At 40.3% G+C, this 25,161-nt stretch overlaps 1 protein-coding gene across 1 annotated transcript; it reads left to right on the top strand.

Annotated features, from left to right (window-relative positions):
• The first annotated feature begins 5,039 nt into the window (after positions 1-5,039).
• AADAT (aminoadipate aminotransferase) lies at positions 5,040-24,545 on the top strand. Its single transcript, XM_075028476.1, has 14 exons — positions 5,040-5,551; positions 6,872-6,940; positions 8,586-8,754; positions 9,813-9,945; positions 10,579-10,653; positions 11,956-12,165; positions 12,685-12,750; positions 13,972-14,054; positions 15,329-15,425; positions 16,272-16,333; positions 18,604-18,668; positions 20,150-20,256; positions 20,898-20,999; positions 22,157-24,545. Exons 1-14 carry the CDS (start codon positions 5,188-5,190, stop codon positions 22,196-22,198), a joined length of 1,644 nt encoding a protein of 547 aa, XP_074884577.1. The 5' UTR covers positions 5,040-5,187; the 3' UTR covers positions 22,199-24,545.
• The last annotated feature ends 616 nt before the right edge of the window (positions 24,546-25,161 follow it).

Below are 25,161 nucleotides of genomic sequence, written 5' to 3' on the forward strand. Positions count from 1 at the left end.
CCACACCCCACTCTGATAACACACATAGGCATCTGTTCTCAGAAGTGACATAATTTTCTTTTTACTACAGATGTAATTTGAACGTGAACTGAAGAAACTTAGCTCTTAAGAAAAGCAAAGCCTAATGGAACAGAAGCATAATTCTATCACAACTGCTGAATGTAAGATTTGGCTTGCAGTAGGATACAGAGGGATAGTATCAATTATTTTTAATGTTTACAGAAGCAAGGCCCAGAAATTAAAATTTAAGAGATAAATGTCCAAGTCAAGATAAACTTACTCTTATGACAAAAGGCCAAATTCTAATCAAGAATTAACAACAAAAAGCTATCATCAGCAGTTTGAAGACGACTAGATGCAAAACCAGCAAATTATTCCATGATGAATAGAACAAACTTCAAAATACACAAAGAAACACAACACATCTCTAGTATCAGTTGTCACCACACCTGAGAAACATCTTTTCTCCAGGCAATGACAAGAATGAAGCAACAGTTTCACTTTTCCATGATCTCAATCTGCCTTTAGGATCATTTCTTATTCCATGCCACTTTTGCGTCAGACTAAAACACATGACCTTTCTAGGAACAGAAAAACATAGAAGGCCAGGGGAGAAAAACTCTTTTGCCTGCACTAAATGAAAATGGGTAATAAAGGCTGAGCCCAGGGAATAACATATGTTGCAAATAATAGCAAGTACCCACTTCCTGGGAGATTTACACAATAGAGTTCACATGTCAGCAACTGTTTGCCTATAATATAAATTCAAATTGACAAGACTGAGGTATTATGGAACAGCATTTATCTCAAGATTGTCAGGAGAAGTCATTTCATTTCTTATGATTCATTTAATTTATACGTTAGTGTATTAACTGGATATATTATTGATCTTTGCTCCATCCAATTTCAGTTGCTATAGCATGGACAAAGTGATATGAAAAATATCACTCCTGGCTTTTTTTTTTTTTTTTAAAGTACTGGAGTGTCTGACATGTCTAAGGAAAACATTTCAGTGTATTAGACATCCTATCAAAAGAACACATTCTGGAGCAAGCAACTGCTTTTGAGGAATAAGTTACTGTGAAAGTCAGTTTTTCTAGAGTTTGTACTAGAATATCTAGAAAAACTCTGTTTTTCTAGATACCATGCTTTCCTCTCTCCTTGATTGGAAAAAGGCAAAGATGGAAGCAATCATGACAGCCCTGATGCACTAAAAAAAAAAAAAAAAAAAAAAGAGAGAAGGAAAAAAAAAGAAAAAAAAGGCTGTCAATCAGAGAATAAGACTGCTGCATATCTGGGTGAAACTACCTTTCAAGCATAGAGGGCTGCTTCAAACATATACAAGCCACAGCTGTCACTCTGCAGAACCGTAAGTCTTTCACTCTAAGACAGTATCATTTGACAGCTGCTATGAATATTATGAGTACCATGGATGTCCCATTACTTTCATCTGACAGTCTCTGAAGCATAATAAGGAGCCAGACATTAAAAAAGCAGTAACAAAATGAGCACCAGCAGAAAGCACACTCACATAAGAATGTCCTCCTAACTCTGAAGTGGTCAACAAACATGAATACATACAGGTGAGCCTAGGCTGCTGTTTAATTTTATTTGGATAGGCAGCAGGATTTGGAACTGTTTGAGAATCTTTCTTCACTGTTCCCCAAGCCCTCTCCCACTTTTGGGATGCATTAAGTTCTGTAATCCTGGATAAAGACAATATAAACTGGTTTTACTATGCAGTTGCCTCAAAAAAGGGGGAGAGAAGCAAGTGACAGCATTCTACTTGTTTTGCAGTAGCTCTGATTAGGGGCCAGCAAGATCAGGGTCCCACTGAAAAAGGCACTGCATAAAGGAATAATAAGAGAGTTACTTTCCCAAGAGCTTACAGCGAAGACAGACAAAAAGTCAGGAAATTACTCAAGTAATCTACAAGCCAAAGGACAATTAACATCACATCTCTTCCACCAATTCTCTCCAGACACAAAGCCAGCACTCTCCTAGCAGTTTTAGCTTCCTACAGGAAAAAGAGGTACCTCTGATCTTTACAGTAACTGTGTCAGTGGATGTTCACAACCTAGATTCAAACTGTTCTGCACTGCTGAGATCTTCCTGATCTTCGTGGCTGCTGCGCACCTGTGATGGTTTGCTGCGTACAGGGCGTTCTGCAAACATAAAGGTACTGCCAAAGTCAGCACTTTTCCTGTGGAAGGCGGCCCTTGGCAGTAACAATTTGCTTCTGATGTTCAAAATGGCTGATCTCACACTTATCCATTTTCTGGTCTTACATGATTTTCTCATGGGCAGACATTGCAATTCGTCACGTTAAAATTTCCACCTTCACATTGTAACACTATTTTGGCAGCACCACTTTTTAATTCTGTTGTCTCCAACTAGTAATAAGCGTTACTGGCCCAAATTTAACCCATTAATTGAAATGCAGATAGCCAAGCTGTTCAAGTGGGAGTCTTAATTTCGAGTTTCAGAAAGTGCCTGCAGTGAAGCAATTACAGTCAAATAAAATATGCCAATATGATTTTATCTGAAATTTTTATTGAGTTTGAGTTCACTACCAGGAAACGAAGTGCATATGCGCCATCTTATGGTCAACGAGAGTGGGTGCGAGCCCACAAACCAGGCTTTCCAAAGGGCAACCTTTATATATGGCTTGGTCCACCACCACTGAGGTTTTAACCCTTCTAGTAGTTTTACTCCCAGCTAAGTGGTCCGTAGACGGTATCATATTTTTCATACGACTCACATTTAATAGATGTGAAATTATCACTTCAAATAGGGCACTCGGCAAATCTTACAGAATGAACATGCTTTAAAACTATAAAAATTATAGTATCCCAGGACACGTTGCAGCTTCTTAGGGTTATTTGCACTTTACATTAAAATTGATACAGTTGCAAAAACAGCATCTCAGTTGAATTTTGGTGTTTACTGTCTCAATTCTTTGCTCTCCTCTTGGTCCTCTTAAAAGGAATACTGTTTTGGTATTTCTGAAGTCCTTAAGGGAGAAAGAAATAGTGCAGGAACATTATTTGCCTGATCTCCTTGTTCTCGTAAGTCAAATTGCTTTAGGGTTTTTTGTTCTGTTTGTTGGCTGTTTGGTTTTTTTTTAAACACATAACTGGACCTAGCTTAGCCTCAGCATCTAGACATTTTACAGACAGGTAGAGTACATTTTCAGATGACAGGAGAGGAGATACTTCTCATTAGGAACAACCATATGTGAGCCTTGCCAAAGCTTCATGAATTATCTAAGACCTGCGCCAAATAGCCATTGTTCTAAGTGTGCACATAATACACAAAGACAGCAAGGAAATAACTATTCTTACACAGTAGGAAAACAGAGCACTCGACTCGTGGTTGCTAAGGAATATGAACAGTGATGCAGAGATCTCCCACATGAATCCAGAGGGGATAAGCATCCAAACATTTGTACACTTTCTAATTATTTTTTTTTAATTTGTTTCAATAGGATGACACTGTAATTGGCTAAGACACCAGACAAAGCCCACAGAAATCAATGGAAACCTTTCTTTTGACTTCTCTGGGCTTTGGTCTGTGCCACAAACTGCAACACTGACAGCCTGGAAACGAAAAAACAAGATTGCACAAAAAGCAGCTCAGATTCAATCTGTGTTTTCACAGCCAGCTCCCCACAGAAGTTTGGTATCTCTCCATTTGTGGCTGCTTGGGGACATAGCCAATATACTCGGTGGTTTTCTTACACATTGCCATTTTCTAGGTTACTTCATATTTATACGCCCATCTTTTATTTTTGTCTGTACATCACACTATTAGAAGATAACTACCTAAATTTGAAATTGTTCAGGCCATGAAAGTTAGTAACAAAATTTGATTTTCAGCGTAACAGCGCTCACATGCCAACTAAAGTGAACGATTCTTTCTCACCTACGTCACAAACTAGGAAGGAACTCTATTTCTATTTCAATTCACTCCATCTAATTACGGAGCCTTTCAGCAGATGCAAACACTGGACAGAGTCATCCAAACTAAAGAGGAAAAAAGGTATCTTGTTACAGTGCCTCCTCTTTCTTCTAGAGCCATTTTGCTCTTACACCTCAGCTTTGCCTTGAGAAGGTTTTGGAAGGTACCAGTTAAAAAGTGCTTTAAGAACCAAGCACCTTAAAGCCTGGTGATTTACTGATTTAAAGCCTAGAAATGCTCCAGTGCTCATCCCTTCCAGCATTTTCACTTTCCTGCCTCCAAGCTAACTATGAAGACGTACATGCTGCAAAGCATGCCGGGTTTCGCATGTCCTTGCACTGGTTTTTCAGACTACTTTATACCTAGACCCTTCTCTTCCATTTTGCACTCAGGAGCAAGGACCATGGCAGCCCTGAGGTGCTAAAGTCCAAAGCCTTGACTAGAAAATGACTATGTGTCCCTGGACCTTTCTAAGTGGCAGCAGCTAGTCACGTGTGTTGCACCAACAACAGCACATAACACCCAGAGAGCAGGGGACCTGTCACGACACAGTTGATCCTGCTTTTCCTGGCACCGATCCTGCTGGTCTCTGAAAAAACCGTACTTTCACGTGTCCCACTTCAAATTTTGATCTTAGTCCTCCTTCCTTTTATCAGCAGAAGCTTTAGCGAAAACACAATACAGTGGATTAGAGCATAACTCGGTTGAAAAACGAGACCGTTTTTGCTGTGCTTTAACCAAAGCAAGTTCCTTCAGCCCGCGGGGCTCCAGCAGAGCAGGCCCCAACGAGCGGTGGGGTCAGAGACTGGCTGTGCTGCTGCTACTGCTGCTTCACGAACCTTGGAGCACAAGGAAAACGGTACCCCCGGTTGCTCCGTTATCGCCGCCCTGGTGAGGTCTGCGAGACAACGCCGGGTTTAGCTCTCCTGCTCCACGCTACTGCCTCTTTTTGGCGATTTATAAACTAATAACTTTATTACAAAACTGACGTATTGACCGACCGCGCCAGGCCCACTAGTCCGTCCTTCCGGACGAAACGAAAACGACGCGCGGTTTCCCGTTCTCCCCCGGCTTCCCCCAGCGCCGACATCCGCTTGTGGCGGCGGGCCCGCGCTGCCCCGCGGCGCCGCCCAGCCCTCTGCCGTGCCCGCGGCCCGGCCGCCTCCCCTCTCCCCGCACCGATCGAGCGCCAGCCCTCGTTTTCAGGACGTTACACCGAAGGAACCGATGGGGGAGCCGTGCGTTCCACGGCTTTTACACAGGATCGGCGTCCAAACCCGCTCAGCGGAACGCTACCGCCCTGCCTTCACGGCCGCGCTGCCTGCGGCTACCGGACCGGCTGCCGCCCCCCGCCCCTCAGCCAGCTACGCCGGCCAGCCCCGGGCCCTCGGCGGCCCCGAAGCGCTGAGAGAGCCGCCCCGGCGGACGCTCACCGCCCCGCCCGGCGCCCAGGGGCCGCCTCAGCGCCCGCCCCAGCGCCCGTCGGCTCGGGGAGCGAGCGGGCGGGCCCGCACATGCCCAGCAGCGCGGCCCGCCGCCGCTGCCCTCTCCGGCCCCCGCCGCTGCCGGCTCCGCGCCGTCCTGCCGGTAGGTAGGTGCGCGCGCGCGGCCCGGCCAACGGCCGCCACCGTCCCCTCCGCCGTGAGGCGCCGCGGCCCTCGGCCGGGCGGGTACCCGCTGCGAGCGGAGGAAGGCGGTCGGGTCGGGTCGCGTCGCTCGGGGCGGCCTTGGGGGCTCCGTCCCCGCCCGCGGCGTGTCCCTTCCGGGAAGGGGGGGGCAGCGGTGGGGCGCCTCGGGAGTCGCCTCGGGGGGGTGGGGGGCGAGAAGCGCTGCCTCAGGTACTCCCGAAAAGGCAGCCGGAGTCAGCCTTTGTGTATAGGCAACAGCGCTACGGCAGGGCCTCGGTGTGCTCTGATGGGGGAGACGCGCTGGAGGGCGAGGAAAGTTATTTTTAGAAAGCATGAGGTTGGTGGCTTTTTAAAGCAGCCTTGCTCGACAGATCATTTTTAATAGCTGCCAGCACATGCATGTCGCTGCGGCAGCACATGCATGTCGCTGTGGTTGCTAGAGGATTATTTTCTGCGAATTCAGTAGAAGCACGCTCGGAAGTGGTAGTCAAAGTGACAGGGTCTCTGTGCCCTTCATTTTATTCCTGTGCTTTCCTTCCTTTTGAAGAAGATAGCTTTCCTGTGAGAGCAGGCCTTGAGGCCTCCCACGGGACTGCAGTTCATTATCCACTGAATCTCTATCAGCACCAAGGAAAAAAGGGGGAAAACACTCATCTGAAGCATTTTGAAAGACATTCTTAGTTATCCTTTCTAAAAAGAAAAACTACACCCCACACACAAACAAAAAAACACCACACATGTAACTTGACAAGTGTTGTGACTCGTAATGATGGCTTGCAATCATTAAAGCACTTTAAATGCAATACTTAATACAGCTAAATAAAGCTGGATTCTCATTTAAAAAAGAGCTGATGGTTGTTTAAGGTCTGTCAGATCTCCAAATTTGTAATCTGCCTTTAAAGCTCCACAGCTGGCAGTAAAGGGAGGGGAAAAGGGCTTTTTCCTGTTCACTGGCACACCAACAAATTCTCCAGACCAAAGCTGTACTGCTATTTGTGTTTACCAGAACAGCAGCATCTGGCCTAGTCTTGCTGTGCCAGTGTCATTAGGAGGCTGTGACAGAACCTGCGAGTATGAAGCAGAAACCTTTTCCCTTAGTTCAAAAAGGAAAATAAATATCAGCACTGATTTTAACATGAATAAGTTGACATTTAATTTATCATAGAGCACATCTGTGGAGATGAATTGGAAGCATCAATTGCAGGAGATGCACATACCAAAAGCACTGGGGTTCCTATTTACTTTTCTAGTTTCATGTTCAATTAATTGCTCTTTCCCTACAGATATGAATTACTCTCGGTTCATCACCACTGTGAGTGCAGCAAGAAAAGCATCTCCAATAAGACTTCTGAGTGAGTATATGCTCGTTCTCTGGAAGGGTATCATTCTACATTCTGGACTTCACTGGGGTATCATGGCTAAAGACTTGAAAGGTCTTGAAAGAAAACTGCTGTAAGCTGACAAGCAAGGCCAGTTAACTGCTTTGACTTTTGTCAAGTTGAGATGCCAAGCAGGTATAAAGAAGAATGAAGTGAATAGCCATTTCAGAAACCCATCCAGACAGAAGAAATTGTATTGTCACTTCAACAGGTGTCCGAAAAGTCTCTGCTACTGCTTCTGAAGCAGAGCTTTTGGCACAGTTTGCTATGAATTTATGCTGGTTGTCCAGGAACAAGCTACTGCTAATGACTTGAAATTCAGTTCCAGCATAATGTTTCTTTTCACCTAGCTCTCCTGTATCCTGTTAATGTCCTTAAATTCCTCACCGCCCCCACCCCCTCAGTGTTGCTACACTTTCCTTTTCTATATTACACTATCTTTAGGCTACCATGTTACATAGTCTTCTGTGTGACAGATAGAAAAGGTTAACTGCCTACTTGTTTACTCAGTTGAAACCTACAGGGACCTGACAGAATGAGAGCATGAGACATACATCACTAGTTAAGCCTTCAGGGGTCAATTTCATCTCTTGGTAACGCGTTTGCTGTTCAGCTTAAAATGCTTCATACAGGTACAGCTAAGTCAACTAATTCACTCTAGTCAATCTTTATACTTTTTCAAGTGATACACTGATATGCATCATAACACAAATATTAAGTAGCACAGCTTGTGCAGAAAGACACATTAAGGCTGCAGTTTTGATGACAAAGTAAATATCTCTTTACCAGACCAAAAGTCACAGACATGACCCACGTTGCTGAACTGATAAGAATTAACTCCCCATGCTCAAGTTTGCTAATAAATAGCGGAGAATAAACTCAATAACCGGGGGCTTTATGCCAGATCTGGTGTCATCTGTCCTCTCATATCTGATATAAAACTGTCAAGCCAACATAAGTGCCATATTGTAAGCTCTTAGATTTAATGCAGTCAAGTGCCCTTGCTGGATTAAGGTCCAGTCTGCACTGCATAGATTGGATCTGAATGATTGTGAAACTGATTTTAAAGCACAAGTTGTTAGCATTTTCTTCATACTGAATTATTTACACAGTGCCTCTGCCACCAAAGCTGGACTGCCAGAACCATTCCCTTATGGAAAAGCTATAATCATATATGTAACTACTAGTGTAGCTGCAGTACTGCCACATCAGCTAAAGTGAGACTGAAGAAAAACCAAAGCAAATCATTCCAAGTCATTCTAAACAGAAGATCATTAAGGTGAAGCTTAAAAGACATCAGTCACAAAAAGTTTTTATAATAGTAGAACAGTCCAGATAAGGTAAAAACAGCTATTTATGATTTATTTTAACAAAGATGATTTTTTTGGTTTGGTCTGTCCCACCCATGTCTCCCTCCCCACCCCACCCCCAACACCTATTTAATCCAAGAAGAAGGGTGAGTTTAAAAAGAATTATCATACTTTTGAATTCATGACAGTTAAAAAATAAAGTGAAAAATGGGACAAACTTCTCTGGACCATTATTATAACCTGACTGAAGAATATGATCAGTGTTACAATAATTGAATTGTAACCAAGGTCTTTTCCTTTCACTCTAGCTGAACTGATGCAGAAGTCCCCTCCCTCTCTCATCTCTCTGGCTGGAGGGGCACCAAACCCTAACGTTTTTCCATTTAAGAGGGCTACTGTTGCCATTGGACATGGAACTGCTGTCGAGATTGGGGAAGATCTGATGAAGAGAGCTCTCCAGTACTCAGCCTCAGCAGGGTATCTGTCACAGCTGCTTGCACTTCAAGATACCAGAATCAAAGGATCATAAGATCCTTTATTATTGCATTAATTCACCTGTGCTTTTAAAACCTGTTTGTAAAACCTGTTTTACAAAAACCAGGTTTAAATTCTTTCAGTTTGCCTCACTATTTACATTTCAGTTTAAGTGGAAAGTTTTGAGCAGATGAGTAATTAAACCCTAATACTAGTAATTCTCAAGCCAGAGCATCTCCTGGCTATTAGTATTTGAGAATTCAGACTCCCACATCACTAGGAGGAATCATTTTGTGTTTTGCAATAAGATACTCATTAAAAGATACTGCATTGCAATACATAGTTTCCACATTCTGGAGTATTTGTTTTGCTTTCATTTGTTACTATATATTAAAGTAAATATGTACTACTTGTGGTAGTTGGAGGTATTTATAGTATTGTCATCTTTAGTACAAAAATTGCATATCATTAAGTTACTTCAGCACTCATGTGAACTCCCCAGCAGACAGCACTGAGTCAGGCTCGTGACAGGTTTGCAAAAATATTTAGGTACCTAGAGGCACACAGGCCATTAATCAGTGAAGTTAAGACTTTTCTTAATATTTAAATGAACCCAGCCATTTGTGAACATCCTACAAGATCTTAAGACATATTTTTTTTAAAAATCTGTTACAGAAATCCTTATTATCTGCAGCCTGTTAATAGCAGTACTGCAAGCTTTGTCACATTGCCACATTTGAGTATGGAAAGATCACTCCTAAGAGTTGATATTGTTCAGCCTCCACCCCTATTCCATCCTTGGCAGATCATTACCACCCAGATTTCAGTATGATAATTTGGTGTATGGACCACAGATGCCCACCTCTTCTGCCTTTCCATAAGAAACATTTATCTCATTTTCATCATTTGATAAAGCACTCATAAAATCAGCATCTAAGTGTATCTGTGACAGTTGAAATCCTACTCAGGACTGTGTGCTAGATTTGGCATTGATTTAGAGGAACAGCCTAGCTTCAGCCTTTATAAGATGTTAGACACACTTTATTTTATTCATGTTTCAGGATTCCAGAGCTGTTGTCTTGGCTAAAGGATTTCCAGCGGAATCTACATAATCCCCCCACAGCCAATTATAGTCCTGAGCAAGGACAAATGGAAGTGTGTGTCACAACCGGCAGCCAGGAAGGCTTGTGTAAAGTAAGACCAAAAGCTTCATATGTTAAAAGCATTTCTTTCAGAGAGATGTTTTTTCCATAAGTTCAGTTATACTCAGCATTAAGTGCTAGTGTGTAACTATATGCAGGGTACATCTCACGGTATTATCAATACAAGATAACAGAACTGAAATGAAATTGGTGTGGCAGTCTGATCTGTCAGGACTGCATGAATGTTCAAGTAAACCAAAGAGCCTGTCAGAAAATATGCTGTAAGGTAACATTTCATGTTACAGAAGTAGTGTAGTAATAAGTACATAGATGCATTATTTACTTTACCATAACTCAATTCTAATTATGTTAAGCTTCCTTAAATAATTACCCTTTCCAGTCCACTCTCACTGCTTAGTTGATCATTTCTGTAACTGAAGCACTATTTCTACTGTACAAGAGCACTGTCTTTCCATTTCAAATTGGTATTCTCTAGATGATTGCCTAGCTTCATTTGGCTCTCAAACAGATTTTTCATCTGTTCATTGCTTTTCTCACAGACAGCATAATTAAGTGGTTAGGGAATTACTAATATCTAATCAAGATTTTTAATTCCACTGTCAGAAGTATGAAGCATGTGCACAAGAATGGCACAATCTTTCTGAAATAGACTTTTCTTTTACAGGTGTTTGAAATGCTCATTAATCCTGGTGACAACATCCTTTTGGATGCACCTACATACTCTGGGACACTAGCAGCTGTAAGTATTCTTTAGCTACAAAATATTGTGAATGCTGTATTTGAAGTAAACAGCAATTTAGTAGCTGATCTGCAGGCTTATATACACTGTATTTACTGTAAAAACCTATCTAAGAATCAAGTTTAGTGTTAGTCCAGTTCATAAATATAAATTCATAGAAGCTTTTCTACTAAAAGTTCTGTAAAAGCTATTCCCAGGACCGAATTTCCTCTTCCAAATCCTAGTTCATTCAAGGGCTAAAGTCACATTTAGAACTGGAAAGAAAGCCATCACAACCTAGTCAGGTTGAAGCAAATTTATAACAAGTCAGTATTTTAACTTGTCAGCACATTCACCTGAAGTATTTCATGGTCTGATTACACTGTAGCTATAACTACTGTGAAATTGGAATAGGCCTGAAACATTCATATACAAGTATGAAGATGTGAATTAGTAAGAACTACACAAAAATAGCAAAGTTTACTTCTGAAAAATAGCTTAATCACTATGTAAATAAATGTCAGCTCAAAATGCATAAGAATTGTTAAGAAGGGTTAAAATAGGTAATACACCACAATTTCAGTCTAGTCTCCCCTTGCATCAAAAGGAATTTTGTTACTGTTTGCTGTGCTAAGTTTGAATATATCTTGTCTAATCAAATATACTTCTAGGAATATATTTGACATTGCAGCAACTTGCATTTTTACTTAAAAATGCAGAGCACTACATGGTACAAATTGAAATTCCTCAGAGGGGAGACAGCATGCTTTTTTGTTGGTATTTTACCTATATTTTTTCATACTGCTGTCAACATGTCATTGCAGTAGCACCATTTCATTCCCCTTTGTATTGCTGAATATATCTATTGAGAACAGATTCTTTGCCCTTTGTCAGTGAAGAGTAGCTTATAGTTCGGGCACTTCCACTGAAGTAGAATGTAAATTGTCAGGAGGAAATGAAAGTGCCATGAACTTACTATCTGTGGTGAGAGCATAAGAAATCCTCAGAGAACACAGTTCAAATTCACAAAACCCCCTTCTGCTTGCAAAACTATGTGATTTCCTGGAGAAGAGCAGCAATTGGACATAGGAGATACCCATTTCTTCTCAGCCGGCTTAACGGGGCAAATAAAGTGTAATGTGTTAAGTTTGGCAAGCTTCACAGCAAATTCAGGCAAACTTTCTTTTGAATAATGAGCAAATGGAGTTTGAGATAGCTATAAAGTCAGAAAGACTTTGTGTCAATGAAATTTTACAATGCCAGTGACAAAAGGAAGACCTTTGAATTATGGGATTATGACAGTTTTGTTCCTCCTATCAACAGCTGAGACCTTTGGGTTGTAACATAATTAATGTTCCTAGTGACCAACATGGCATTATTCCAAAAGCTCTAAAAGAAATTCTTTCTACTTGGAGCTCAGAAGATGTAAAAAATCATAGCCACCACCTCCCCAAATTCCTGTACACTATTCCGAATGGCTGCAACCCAACTGGAAACTCTTTGACCACAGAGCGCAAGAAGGAGATTTACCAGGTACGTAGCTGGTGTATTTTGTAGGTGGAAATGGATAAATGTCAGTCTTGTTTCAGTTGAGGATACCCCATGTGTGGTATTTGGGCCCATTATTGGTCCAGTAGACATTCCTCCTAGAACTTGTTTCTAGCAGAACCTCTTTCATGACAACTCTTCAGAGGTGGACTATGCATTAGATAAATTGTTTTTGCAATAGTAGCTTATTGCTGGCTGATACCTTTGCCATGGGCTTCAAACTGGACTTAGTGCAAGTTTTCTGCACAGTTTGAACACTACATGGAACAGACCTTCAGTTATATGCATGTGTCCTTGTACTGCAGGTACCATGTTTACTCTTACAATTGCTTGATGTCTAAATCGGGCATTTGAAAGCTTCTTTTGACAGGGCCTTGTATATAGCGACTGAGCAATCCATAAGATCATAACATGGTCCTGGTAATAGGCCCAAGGTACAGGAAGAACTGAATTTACAGTGTCTTTACATTTTAACAAATCTTTACTTTTTATTCATTTCTTTAGCTTGCAAGAAAATATGATTTCCTCATAATAGAAGACGATCCTTACTACTTTCTTCAGTTTGAAAAGGTAATTTGTCTTCCATACTCCTTAGTAACACCTTCTTTTCTGGTCCAGGGGAGAACTAAGATTTGAACCATGGATCTTCCTGCATGTTTCTTCTTCATGTCCTGCCAAGGTAGCTGAAGGCCTCACAGTCTATACTACTTTCAGTTGTTGTCCCCTTTGTGGCATTTTATAGCATCAGTCCTGTCCTGAATCAGTGGTTCAAATGCCTCAAGCCTTATACAGGAGAGAATTTCCTTCAGTAGTCAGAAAATGGCAAAGGCTTTGCCTCCAGAGCAAAACAAGTATGCCACTGAAGCAGCACATGAAAATAGCAGCCTCAATGTTTCTTTCAGCCCAGGCTCTTCTTTCATTCAGTGGAAGACTGCCTACTCCCAATCTACTATATCCCAATTTTTACCCCTTTGCCTTTTAGACAACCTGAGGGAGTTCTCCCAGATACCACAGGAAGTAGTATTGGATAGGCAGCTTCCCTCCTTCATATAAATTTTCCCCAAATGGGTAACAATCGAGTGTTGACCCGTCTTCACACATGGATCTACAGTTGCACAGTCTGCAAAAGTACCTAATTTCAGGAATAAAAGCTGGTCTTATAAAGCAATAGAACATTGGTAGAAGCTAGAGTTCAATATTTTCTACTTTGAAACATGTTTTTATGGGAGGAAGCAATAAAACTGCTTCACTTATTGAATAGCATTGTGTAGCTTTGTTAGAGAGTGTAAGGGGAGAAGGTGTAAAAGCAGAATTCTTGATAACGAAAAAGTGCGCTGAACTCAGATCATCAAAATTTGGTCATATCTTCTGATTTCCCTTTTTTAAGATAAAGCCAAAAGTTACAGGTCCCCATCTTAGAAATTACAGTTTCTGTTTACTCCATTAAAAAAAATCATAGCAGAGAAATCATTATTTCTCTCTCCTACTTATGGCATCATACCACAACGTGAACTGAACACTTGTATGGTGAACAGTGGGCTAAGCATCAAAAAATAACAAGGCTGATTTCTTGATGACTTTCATAGAACATTGTGATCACATCTCAGACAGCTAGCCTGAACAATCACTTGTCAGCAAGTTACTACATTTTTTCCTTGGAATGCACATCTGTAAAATATTTACTATCAAAATATTTCTTTAGGAAATTAATTATGTCTTCATAGTAAAGAAAATAATTCCATTGTAATCCTTACTAGCACCTTGAATGTTATTTTTTATTTTTCTTCCAAGCCTTGGGCTCCAACTTTCCTCTCAATGGATGTGGATGGCCGAGTTATCAGGACTGACTCTTTCTCTAAAATTCTCTCATCTGGGTAAGGCCAGCTTCAGACTGCTCAGCATTGCCTGTTCAGTTAAGGCACAAGACTAATACTTCATACAAAATGATCAGACATGTCATAGTGTTTTTTCATCTAATACCTATCCATTTCTGGAATGTACTTTTGGATCCACAGCTTTTCTCAGTCCGCTCACTTCTCATGTCATCTCTTGGCAGTCATTTAACTCCAGATTCCGTTTCTCTTCTGATACTGATAGTTAAGCCACTCTCCCCAGGCAGCCCATTCTTGCAGACACCAGCTAGGCAGACAGGTGCTGGATTCCAGCTCTGTTCCTGGAACTCCTAGGAACTTTTCTCTCTTTTTTCCATTTCTCCTTCTATGTCTTACCATTCCTGCAGACTCCCTGGGCTTTAATACAGAAGAGGAATGATGGCATCATTCTCCAAAAACTATTCATAGGGTTATACTGATCTCTCATCTTCTAGCCCTACAGTTCTTTCAGGTTGTTTCCACCTGCCTGAAAAGCTAAACTGGCTGTTTTCCATTTCACACAAGTCAACATACTTGATTTTTAACTTGCTTTTTTTTATTATCCTAATAGATATATGAAAGTAATGTGAATTCTGCACTGGCAGCTAGTGGATTATAACCCCATTCCTGAGAAAGCGAGGAGACAATGCTAAGTTTGATTGCACTTTCAGAAGTGACACAGCAAAAAGGCATGATGCAATTTCATCTTTGTCAAAGATGCATATGAGCTTACTGGTTCTATTTTTCTTCAAAGAAAAACTTCAGCCAATCTATAAAGATGGGTTATAAGAATTGAAGCATGAATAAGAATCTAGTTTATCAGTCTAAATTCCATTTATTCTGCTGTACTGAAAGGGAGTGAAAGAGTAAAGCTGTTTGCCACTTCTCATCTGTTTTTCATAAAGCCTGAGCATTCATGATTTTTCATTATGTGAAAACGTATCTTTTTCTTCCCTTTGATTCATGTAATCTTTATGGTTGTAGAGGAAGACTTACAAATGTGGGATATGTCCTGAAGTCTCAGAACTAAGCTGCTACTCTAAGCATTGAAAACCCTTAAATGTTTTTATGAGCCAAGTATCAAAGTCATTAAATAAATTGCATAAGCCTGGGGCTTAGGGCAGTATTAAGATATAAATAAACTTAAATGCATAGAAGATCCTTACAATGTCAATGAAATGGTGACACATTTTCCCAGTTATAAGTTAAACTACAACTTACACAACGTATTAGCACATTGCATTTCTGTAGTAACTTTTTTCTTTTTTTTTTTTTAGGTTAAGAATAGGTTTTCTGACAGGTCCCAAGCCTCTTATTGACAGAGTTATTCTACACATTCAGGTTTCAACAATGCACACCAGCACTTTCACACAGGCAAGTACCAAACCACCAACTGAATCGTATTTAGAAAAGATAACATATTCCAAGTCATAAGAAACCACAAACGAACAGCTTTGCACTTTTGCAGTTGCTCTGCACTTTTGTAGTTTTGTTTATAATAAGCACATACACAGTCAATTCTGCCAAAGGAGAGACCACCATAGAAATTACAACCAGAGCTAGAGGGTGTCTCAGTGCATGGAAAGCACAGCTAATATGCCCTTAACCCTCAGATTTCACAAATCAAGATTTAAAATACTTTACATCTCTTGCCAGTAGATTCACTTGAAAAACCTCAATGTAAAGCATACATTGGAAGAAGCACTTAGTTTTTTTCTGTTTCTCATTCTACTTTGCAATTAGAACAATACTGGCAGCCCACAAAGACATTACAAAGCAGGCTGCCAACTACAGCCCCTTTATGGTTAGTAATAAGGAAAGGAGACATTGAGCACATCTAAATATGGCTTCCACCTTCCAGCTCCATTAATTTGTCATAGAGGCAGTATTAAAGCAGAGAGGCTGATATGGGCAGGAAGGTAAAGCAATATACATTGCCCTCCTCTTTCTTCCTGATTACTATATTTAGCTCTGCATCCATTTTTCCCTCCCCCCACCCCAACTTCCAAACATGGCCATGATCCTTGGAGACATCAGTAACATGGACTACAATGGCCTGTTGCTGTTGCCACCTCTGTTTATAAAGGGCTCCAAGAGACCCCACATGCAATTTCTTGCCTGTGTGGAATTTTGGATAATGCATCAGGCTATATATCTTTTGATGTCTGCGGAAGAGTGCTGTTTAAAATATGGTATTGATGATGTGTTTTATTTCTTTAGATTATGATATCACAGCTGCTTCAGCAATGGGGAGAAAAGGGTTTCTTGGAGCATATAGACAGGTAGGGTCATGTCATATGCCAGATCCCATCATCTGTCATTCTGCTTCTTGTTACCTACATAAAACATTCTTCGCAGTAACCAGGTCAGAGGAGGTGCACCAGTATTAGGCCAAATGGGTAAGCCAGGTCACCAAGACCGACAGTATTCACACAAGAGTCCTGAAGGAGCTCAGTGTGAAGTTATAGACATGCCGGTCAGGGCATGTAACCTACCACTACAGACCAACAATCAGCCAGTCCACTGGCACAGTCATTACGTAGCTCCCATCTGAAGGGAACTCAGGAGGATCCTGGGACCACCATGTCAGTGAATAAAGTTTTCAACCCTGTGAAAGTGATAGGGTCTATAGCAAAGGCTAAGATCACTGAGCACGTATCTATTGAGAAGGAGTCAGCATAGCTTCTGTAAAGGGAGTTCGTGTCTCACTAACTCAGTAGGGACTCACCCTCTAACATCCTTAATCTAATGATTGTGGATGCTGATAGAAAGACCTACAGACAGCAGTGAGGTTCACCTACACTCACTAAACATTGCCATGATCACCATTCTTAGAGACAGAGCACTGGGTTAAGGTCTAACTCAGCAAGGCATTTCTTACATACTGACTGACACACATTTGTTTTTCATTTATTATGCTGGAGGAGCATAGTTTCTCTGAGTATCCATGCTTCATTTCAGATGCAGTTAGAACCCCAAGCTTCCTACCTCGGGGGAGTGTGCCACACTCTGCAGAGGCATGTAACAGGAGTGTGGGCAAAGCGTGGAGAAGGTTCTTATCTTCACTGTAACAGCCACTTCTGTCCCCTGAGCACCTGCCTGTTGTCCACACTGTAAACACTAGCATTAAAAAAAAAAAACAAAGCAGACACACCAGCCCTAGCTTTGCCTTCTTTTAAGAATTAGGAGCATAAAGATAGGTTTTGCAGGGAAACTTGGACCACACTTTAGCTCAACTTCCAGCAGTTCAAAAAATATACTCTAAATGCATCTCTTCACTTACCTTCTTCTTGTAGGCTAAAAGGCATCCTTACTCAAGCCAGAAAGCTGTTCTTCATCTCAAACTAATGAAAATAGTGCTGCAGTAGGGTAACTGCAATGCTTTATAACCTTCTAGACTCAGTTGTCAGGTGACTTACTGATGAGGCCCAACAGCTGACTGCAGCCTGTTCCAGGTGATATCATTTGGACAAGGATGACTTGTTAGGTCATGCTTTTGAGTAGGAGCTAGCCTGTTGTTTGGAGCAGCTACATTTTTGTGGAAGTGTTGTCTTACTTATAATTTCATTCCAACATGAAAGTAAAATGTTAACAGAAAGGCAAAAAACTTGCAACAGAATTTGTGATATGGTAAAAACTGCATAATTGAGATTTACCATTTTGTGCAGAATGTAGCAATTAGTATAGGCTGAGTCCCAAAACTATATAAGCCTTTGGTAGTGTCGCTGTTTTTCTATCAGGTGGAATAAAATACATCCAGAAATCAAAGCTATTGGGTCAGAGAGTATAAAAAAAAATCTAAATGTAAAATCATGCAAAGTACTACGTGTGTTTTCTCTGCAGAGAAGGGAACACATTTGCATCTGATTTATGAACTCTTTATCAGGCATTTCTCTTGTGCCTCCCATTGCACAGCTGTCTCATTTTATGTCAACAAAAGCCGCTGCACAAGACTTATCCATGTTGAAACTTGGGTTAGGGTAATTTTCCTTAGTAAGAGATTGAATCATTTGGTAGTTTTACTTAAAGCGTGAAGGTGATAGGGGATAGAAAAGGGGAAGCTGTCGAATAGTCATGACAGGTTTATCCTATGATTTGCTTTTTACCTTGTGAAATACTATTTCCATGTGTGCATATTACACAAATTCAATCCAAATGCACAAATACTGAGGCTGTGCTTTTGCATACGTGTAAGTCCTTAATTTTCTTCAGTATGCCTGTTTTGTGCAGGATTTGTATCCACTAATACAATAGACAGAATGGATATCATATGTAAAGAGTTTCCTTGACATATGTAAAGCTTAAGAAGCAGCCACACAAGCACTTCCTCTGTCTGGTTGATCAGTGCTTTGTTGCAGACACGGTGAAGCATTCAAGACACAAAATTTTACACACACAGTATGCTGTATTGTGCCCGTTTAGGATATGCTTATGTTTCCATTAAATGTGCACTTAGGTTGTTGAAATAGAAAAGCTTTGTTTCTGCCTTTGGAAACAAATGGACTCTGAAGTGCTATGGGAACATGACTTTGAATTGATAATTTACTTTCAGAGTGGTGGAGTTCTACAGGACGCAGCGGGATGCAATGCTCATTGCTGCTGACAAGTGGTTGAAAGGTCAGTGAGTACAACACAGCTAATTACTTAAATTTTTTTCTAGCTATTTATCATCTTTGTGTTCAAGAAAAATCACTGAAGTTCATCTCTTGACTGAAGTGACAGATAAACACTATAAGCAAATTAATGACATTAAATATTAAGCTTGGGACAAATTATCTAGTGCTGCTTTTTTCATACTTTTCTGGTGGGACAAGGAGGTGGTGATGAGAAAAAAGCTCACCACATTACCATATAAAGCAGTTTTATAAAGAGCATATATTTCACTCCACTATGTCCTTAGATTTTTTATGTTTAAAATCTCTGTCTTTAAAATCTCTGTCTGAAATAGCCAGATTCAGTAGCCTTAACTTAAAAGAAGATATAAACAATTGATATAGCAGTACTGATAATCATTTCTTTGTCCAAAATCAGTTTCAAATGTTCTCTTTTGTGGTTAGTCACGGAGCATAGAAAGAATTTGATCAACGATAATGCAATTACAGTTAGTGACTCACTCCTTTTAGTTAGTCTAAGTGGAATCAGCAATAACTGCTTAAGAACTGCCCACCTACCTTAGAGGATACTTCCATGGGACATGGGTACTTGGGCACCACACAATCATTAATGCACTTATTCTTGCTAATTCCAGGTTTTTGATATGAAGTATTTCTTTTTCTACATAGCTCTGAACAACCTTGGGTTGTTGACCTACGTAGGTCCTCTTTGTCTCAATTCCCCAAGCATCAAACCAGTGTAATAGCAGTGGCCTACCTTAAAGTGTATTGTGAGAATATACTTATGTAAAAGACTACAGGGTCTTCATGTTTTCTAGTAATAGGAGCCATAATATTATGGAAGACAGACCTTTATTTTGTCGATATGTAATGTTTAAATACACCAAGGAATAGCTGGAGAAGATGTCAAGTCAAATAAATAGTTTCTTCAAAAATATGTCCAAAACCAGATAAAGAATTCTAGGTAAACAAAAGGTATACAGTAAGTTTGCAAGTGTAATTTAAGACATAAATCCTCTCTAAGCCTTCCCATCTGCCTCATAACTCCTAGGCTCTCCTTGTCTTTGGGGAAGAATCTGTAATCATTGTAACTTAAAGGAAAACCATTTTGCGCTTTGCTGTGCTTTAAATTGTATTGATAGTCAATGTGATGTTAAGAGAAACTTCATCAGAAAAATTATTTTAGGTTGTTTACTTGATCTGAAAGTAATCAACAAGTATAGGTTTTTAATGTTTGGGATTTCTGTAATTCAGAGCAATCACATTCACAAAAAAGCATTGAGGATACTAGCACAAGTGCAGTAAGCCCACACAGATTTGGTTAGGAGTACTTTAAATTTGGGAAGTGGCATCCTGGCTCTGTGGCCTACATTCCCTTTGAGTTCATTGGAGCAACAAATCTACAACATCACTAAATCTGTGATGTATCAGTTAAAGGTAAAGCAGAAGCTTCTTTCTTGATTCCTTTCTTTTTTCTCTCTCCAGACTTGGCAGAATGGTACCCCCCTGCTGCTGGCATGTTCTTATGGATCAAAATTAAGGGTGTTTCTGATACACAGCAGCTGATCATGGAAAAAGCTTTGCAGAAAGAAGTATGACCTATGGTTTAACAGCTTATGATGTTAAAATGAAATGAGGGAAGGATAAAATAAATTTACGGTATCTATCCGCACATATGAACATACATTAAAAAGCAGGGGAACTTGCTGTGCATCATCATTGAGTCTGAAAGTCAGGCATTGTTGCACAGTGACTCGTTAATAAAATATTTTCAAGTCTGTACTCAGTTGTTGATATTTAATCAGCTTACTTAAATTTAAACCATTATAATATATAGTACAATGTCATGTATACAACATATATATGTATCTATATGAATGATGGCTGTCCACTATAGCTTTTTAATAACAGAAATTAACTGTGGTTTTATTTTTACAATTTATAAGAGCCAGCACTGTGTACTCAGTAAACTACATCCCACCTCACTGGTGCTTCTAAACATTGTGATGATAAGCCAGACCTGGTAACCCACCAGCCTAGGTGACCAAAATCTGAGAGCCCCTTATTTTGTTATGAAAAGTTTCCAGGTTGCGTATTTTTGGCTTCTCATTTTGAAGAGAAGAAATATATTACACCATGTTCTGACACCAGTGTTTCAGCGGTGAGCCTTCTCAAATGTAATTTAACATAATGTAGAAGTGGTGATAACTGGGTGCTAATCAATTTTTCTTAGGTGTTACTGGTTCCTGGAGGAGCATTCAATATCGATAGTTCAGAGCCTAGTTCTTATGTCAGAGCCTCCTTCTCTCTGTCGTCTCCAGGCCAGATGGATCTGGTAAGTGAGATTTTTTTTTCAACATTCTTATCAAGACAGTTTCTCACATAATAATGCTCCCTTATTTTTACTTACTTTGGTGATTAACCAGTACTTTTGAAGCAGTATTAGCTGTTTATTAGGCAAGGTACTCATATCCAAATGACCTGAAAGGTACCAAATTTTTAGGACTACTTAAAATTTTTCTGTGTATCTCATACATGTAGAGTCTCACACTTAATCCTCCCAGACATCATTCATAAAGGCTTCACTGAAGTCAGAGGAAGTTTTGATATTTGTTTTAGTATTAGCAGGCATCACATATCTTTTGTTTTTCAGACTTTCCATTCCTGAGATTGAATTATCTGTTTTCTTCTGTGTGTGTGTGTGTGTGTGTGTGCGCGTTATCAATCCCTTATAAGAAAGAATAGTAGTTTTCTTTCATGCAATTGACATATATGTTGTATTTAATTTCTCAGGAACTAATCTTCTATGTATTTTAGGAAATTTTGGATGCTATTTGGCTGTATCTGTAAAATCAGTAGGAAGAAAGATAAGAGACATTTATTTGTGCAGATTTAATACTTGTTTGATTCAGGTCCTTGAAACAGTTCAGTATTTGTAGTTGTACTTTCATTCAGTTGTGAAGGTGTGTAAGAGATAAGTGCTTCTATTGCCTTTCTATTTCTTCTTCTGTATTTCTTCTATTTCTTCCTTCTCCTTTGTAAAAGTAATTCATAACCATACTATTGACAGTCAAACTGTATCTTTTATATGCTTCCCCACTCAACTGTTCTTCCTTTTCTTTCACCCTTGCAGCCTCTAGGCCCTTATATTAAGTTAAAAGAGATACTATTCCAGAAGATCACTAGTAGTATTAAAAGTACAACTGTTTAGTTGCATCTGAACTCCGAATAACCTTTGAAAATCAATATATATCTTTTTCTGTTTCAGAAAACTCTGCCTTGTATTTTCTGTCAGAGAAGTGGAAGCTTTGTCCAGTCAAAGCCCATACATGTTGTTATAAAAGGAAACCAGAGAATATCAGCAGAATTTTGCAGTATAAAATACTGAGTTTGTATATGGTTAGGGTAGTTTTAGTAGCCTTACAGGTTTGGTATGCTGCCTATTTAAGTAATGCTGGAATATAAATGTGAACCATATTTGTGTCATTTCAGGCCTTCAAGAGACTGGCTGACCTTATAAAAGAAGCTTTGTGAAAAAGCTAAATAGAGCTCTTGCAGCAAAGTCATCTCCAGAAAATATTTGTTAACATTTGGATTTCATCAGAACACTTTAAAAGCAAGCACAATACAGTGGATGTTTCCTTAGATCGTTTCAGCTAAAAAAGCAAAAAATGAAAGAGTGAAAAACGATTTGCTTAATTTTTTTGACAGGTCATTGCATTGCTAAATTTATTCCAATTCAGAAACATTTAAAATACTCAAAACCAAAATGTTCTGTTTCCTGTCAAATCCATGGTTTTATTAGATTTTAATTGATTTTTGTTCTGGCTTTTGTTTTCCATTTGGGTTGGGAAACAGGGAAATCTGTTACTTGGGAAGTTGCACCTGAGGTGGTCTTAGCCACTGTTACTTAATCCCAACTGATACATTCCTCCAACACCTTATGTTGGAATTGGTTTTGTGTGTCGCTTTCCTTCTTGTCCTGCTGTATGGCATCTGGTTTTGAAGATGTGAAGACCAGTGTTTAATTCTACTACAGTTTTGTCAGATAAAACTGATGTAAGGATGCTAAAAAATTGAAACTGATCCAGCAAAATTAGGCTGTGATTACAAATAAAACTATTTGGCCTAAGGTCCCTTGCAATTTGCATGGGTTTTGTAGCTCATTCTCTAATTTGTAAAAGGTTTTCTGATTGCTGGCTTCCACTTCAGTCTGTGAATAATTACTCTGTACGTGTGTTAGAACATCTCTGGTTTGCAAAGGAATGTGAATGTGCTAATAGGGCTGCCCTCTGCTCTTAGTTAATCAGTCAGACGTGTTTTTGAACGGAGAGCATAAGTAACTGAACAGGGGACATCGTGGAATGGACAATACCCTGACACTGCCAGATGTACAAAGCAAGCAAAATGAAAAAATAAAGAAATGTTTTGATCTCTAATCCCTTGGTCATTATCATCCAAACATTTGATACTTGGCAACATATACAAAACCTTCAGAAAGTTTTAAACTGTACAGATTCTCCAAGGCTTCCCATTTTGCTTAGTAACTTAAGTTTTATTTACTGTTTGGATGAAAGTGCTGTGGTTTTCCACCAATAGCAGATGGTTCTTTCTTTATGTGCAAGTGTTCAGAAATTCAGAGTAAAAATATGTGTTCAAGGATCCAGCCAATCCTTCAGCAGCTCAGGTAACCCAACCAAGTAAGGGTCAGGCACAGCCTTGCTTAATTGGAAGTTTCACTAGAGTCCTGGTTTTAGTACTAACAATAATTTTCATCCCCTCTTTTCCCTGTAGTCGTAAGTAGCATGTGTTATAACAAACTAGTACAGACGTGTGCCTTTCCCAGCATCTCTCCTATCATCAGGATCATTCCAGTGCCTTCAGCCCAGCATCACTTTTTATCTCTATCTCAAGCCTGTTAATTTAGTCACACATCCAAGCCTTCTCTGCACTTTGCAGCTTCTTGCGCAGCATATCTAAACTCAATCCAGATATCAAACCCTCTTCCCAGATTACTGCGACTTTTAGTCCAGTTGCAGACTAATTTTCTCCAATCTGATACCAGCACATGACGCCTTTCCTCTCAGACCCATTCAAAGTACTCGGTATGGTCCCAACTTGTCTGTCGCTCCTGCCCTCCTTCTGCAAACATGGGGCTGGGTCTGTTGTCCCACCACACCTCATCTGCAACCCACCCCCCATCTCCAGGTTCCCCTCTGATCCTCCCTGTCAGCAGCAGGAGCGGGGCTGCCACCGGTGGGCAGGCGGGCAAGCTGGTGCAGCAGATGAGGTCAGCCCCGCCACGGCGTCGGGCTGGGCTTGGGCAGCCAGGACGCACGCAGTGACATGGCGCGGGGAGAGCCTGCAGTCCCAAAGCTGCTCTCGCGGCGCCAGCGCTGGCTCTGAAGACAAACGTGTCCCTTTTTACACTGATGGTGCTAATGGGGGGTCCAAACTGGCGGTGCCTTCTGTGCAGTGCTGCCTAACGGCAAGTTTTCACGTTTCAAGTCTGTTTGTTAACCACGTGTAGAAATTTTGAAAGCTCTGACTTTGCTATCAGTAAGCCAATTTTTATCTTCGGTTCCATTTAGAAAATCATTTTATACAACAGAATGAACTGATGTGTGTTTAATTAAAACAGAGGAATAAATTTAAACATTATTTAAGACTGGTGTTAGTTCTCAGGCAAATGCTATTGTCATCGTCAGATACTTTTGTCATATTGGCATTCAGCCAGACCTGAATTAGAAAAATGTAATCAAAATATCATTATTAAGCGACTTTATATTGTTGATGTGTTGAATAATACACCTCTTAATTTTCAGAGATCTGAATGTTAATTTAGTTGAATGTAAGCAAAATGCAATTCAATTTGCTACACATTAGATGCTTTTGCTATCAGCTAATTTGAGAGAGTTTGGTTTTTTCCCTGACTGTGGTGAAGCATCTAAAATTACATTAACATCCTGAGCAATGCAGATTGAACAACGGCAGTGAAATCTTATATGCACATAGTGTTTCCCTGAACCTCTTAAGGCACAGTTTCTGGTCTCCCGGGAGAGAGCATTCGCTGTGATTAAATGTTGCTGGAGGAAGCCACTTAGAGACAAAAGGAAAAGGGTGGGCAACAGGTTCACACAGAAAGAAATGATGTGGCAAATGAAAGTTTTCGTTTTCTCTTTGTTTCGTCCATCCAAGAGCAAATAATGTCTCTCATTCACAGCTGGGTTTAAGCCATCTGATGTAAGTGACACACTCTACCACTGGGGAAGAGAGGATACAGAGGAAGGAGAGGGCTCGGTGTGGGAAGCGCATCCTCTGATGCTACCTAGGTATGGGCAGTTGTGAAAGAGCTTACAGCAGTGCTGTAGAGAGCTGCCTGACCTGCGGGCAGCTCCAGGCAGGCTGGCTCTCCAGACTTATTTCTGAGTGGGCAATTACCTGCCCATTCTCTTGTACCTACACTTCGGTTCCACTGGATTTTCAGGCTTTTGACA

Source organism: Buteo buteo, chromosome 1, assembly GCF_964188355.1.
Source record: "Buteo buteo chromosome 1, bButBut1.hap1.1, whole genome shotgun sequence".
Taxonomy (NCBI): domain Eukaryota; kingdom Metazoa; phylum Chordata; class Aves; order Accipitriformes; family Accipitridae; genus Buteo; species Buteo buteo.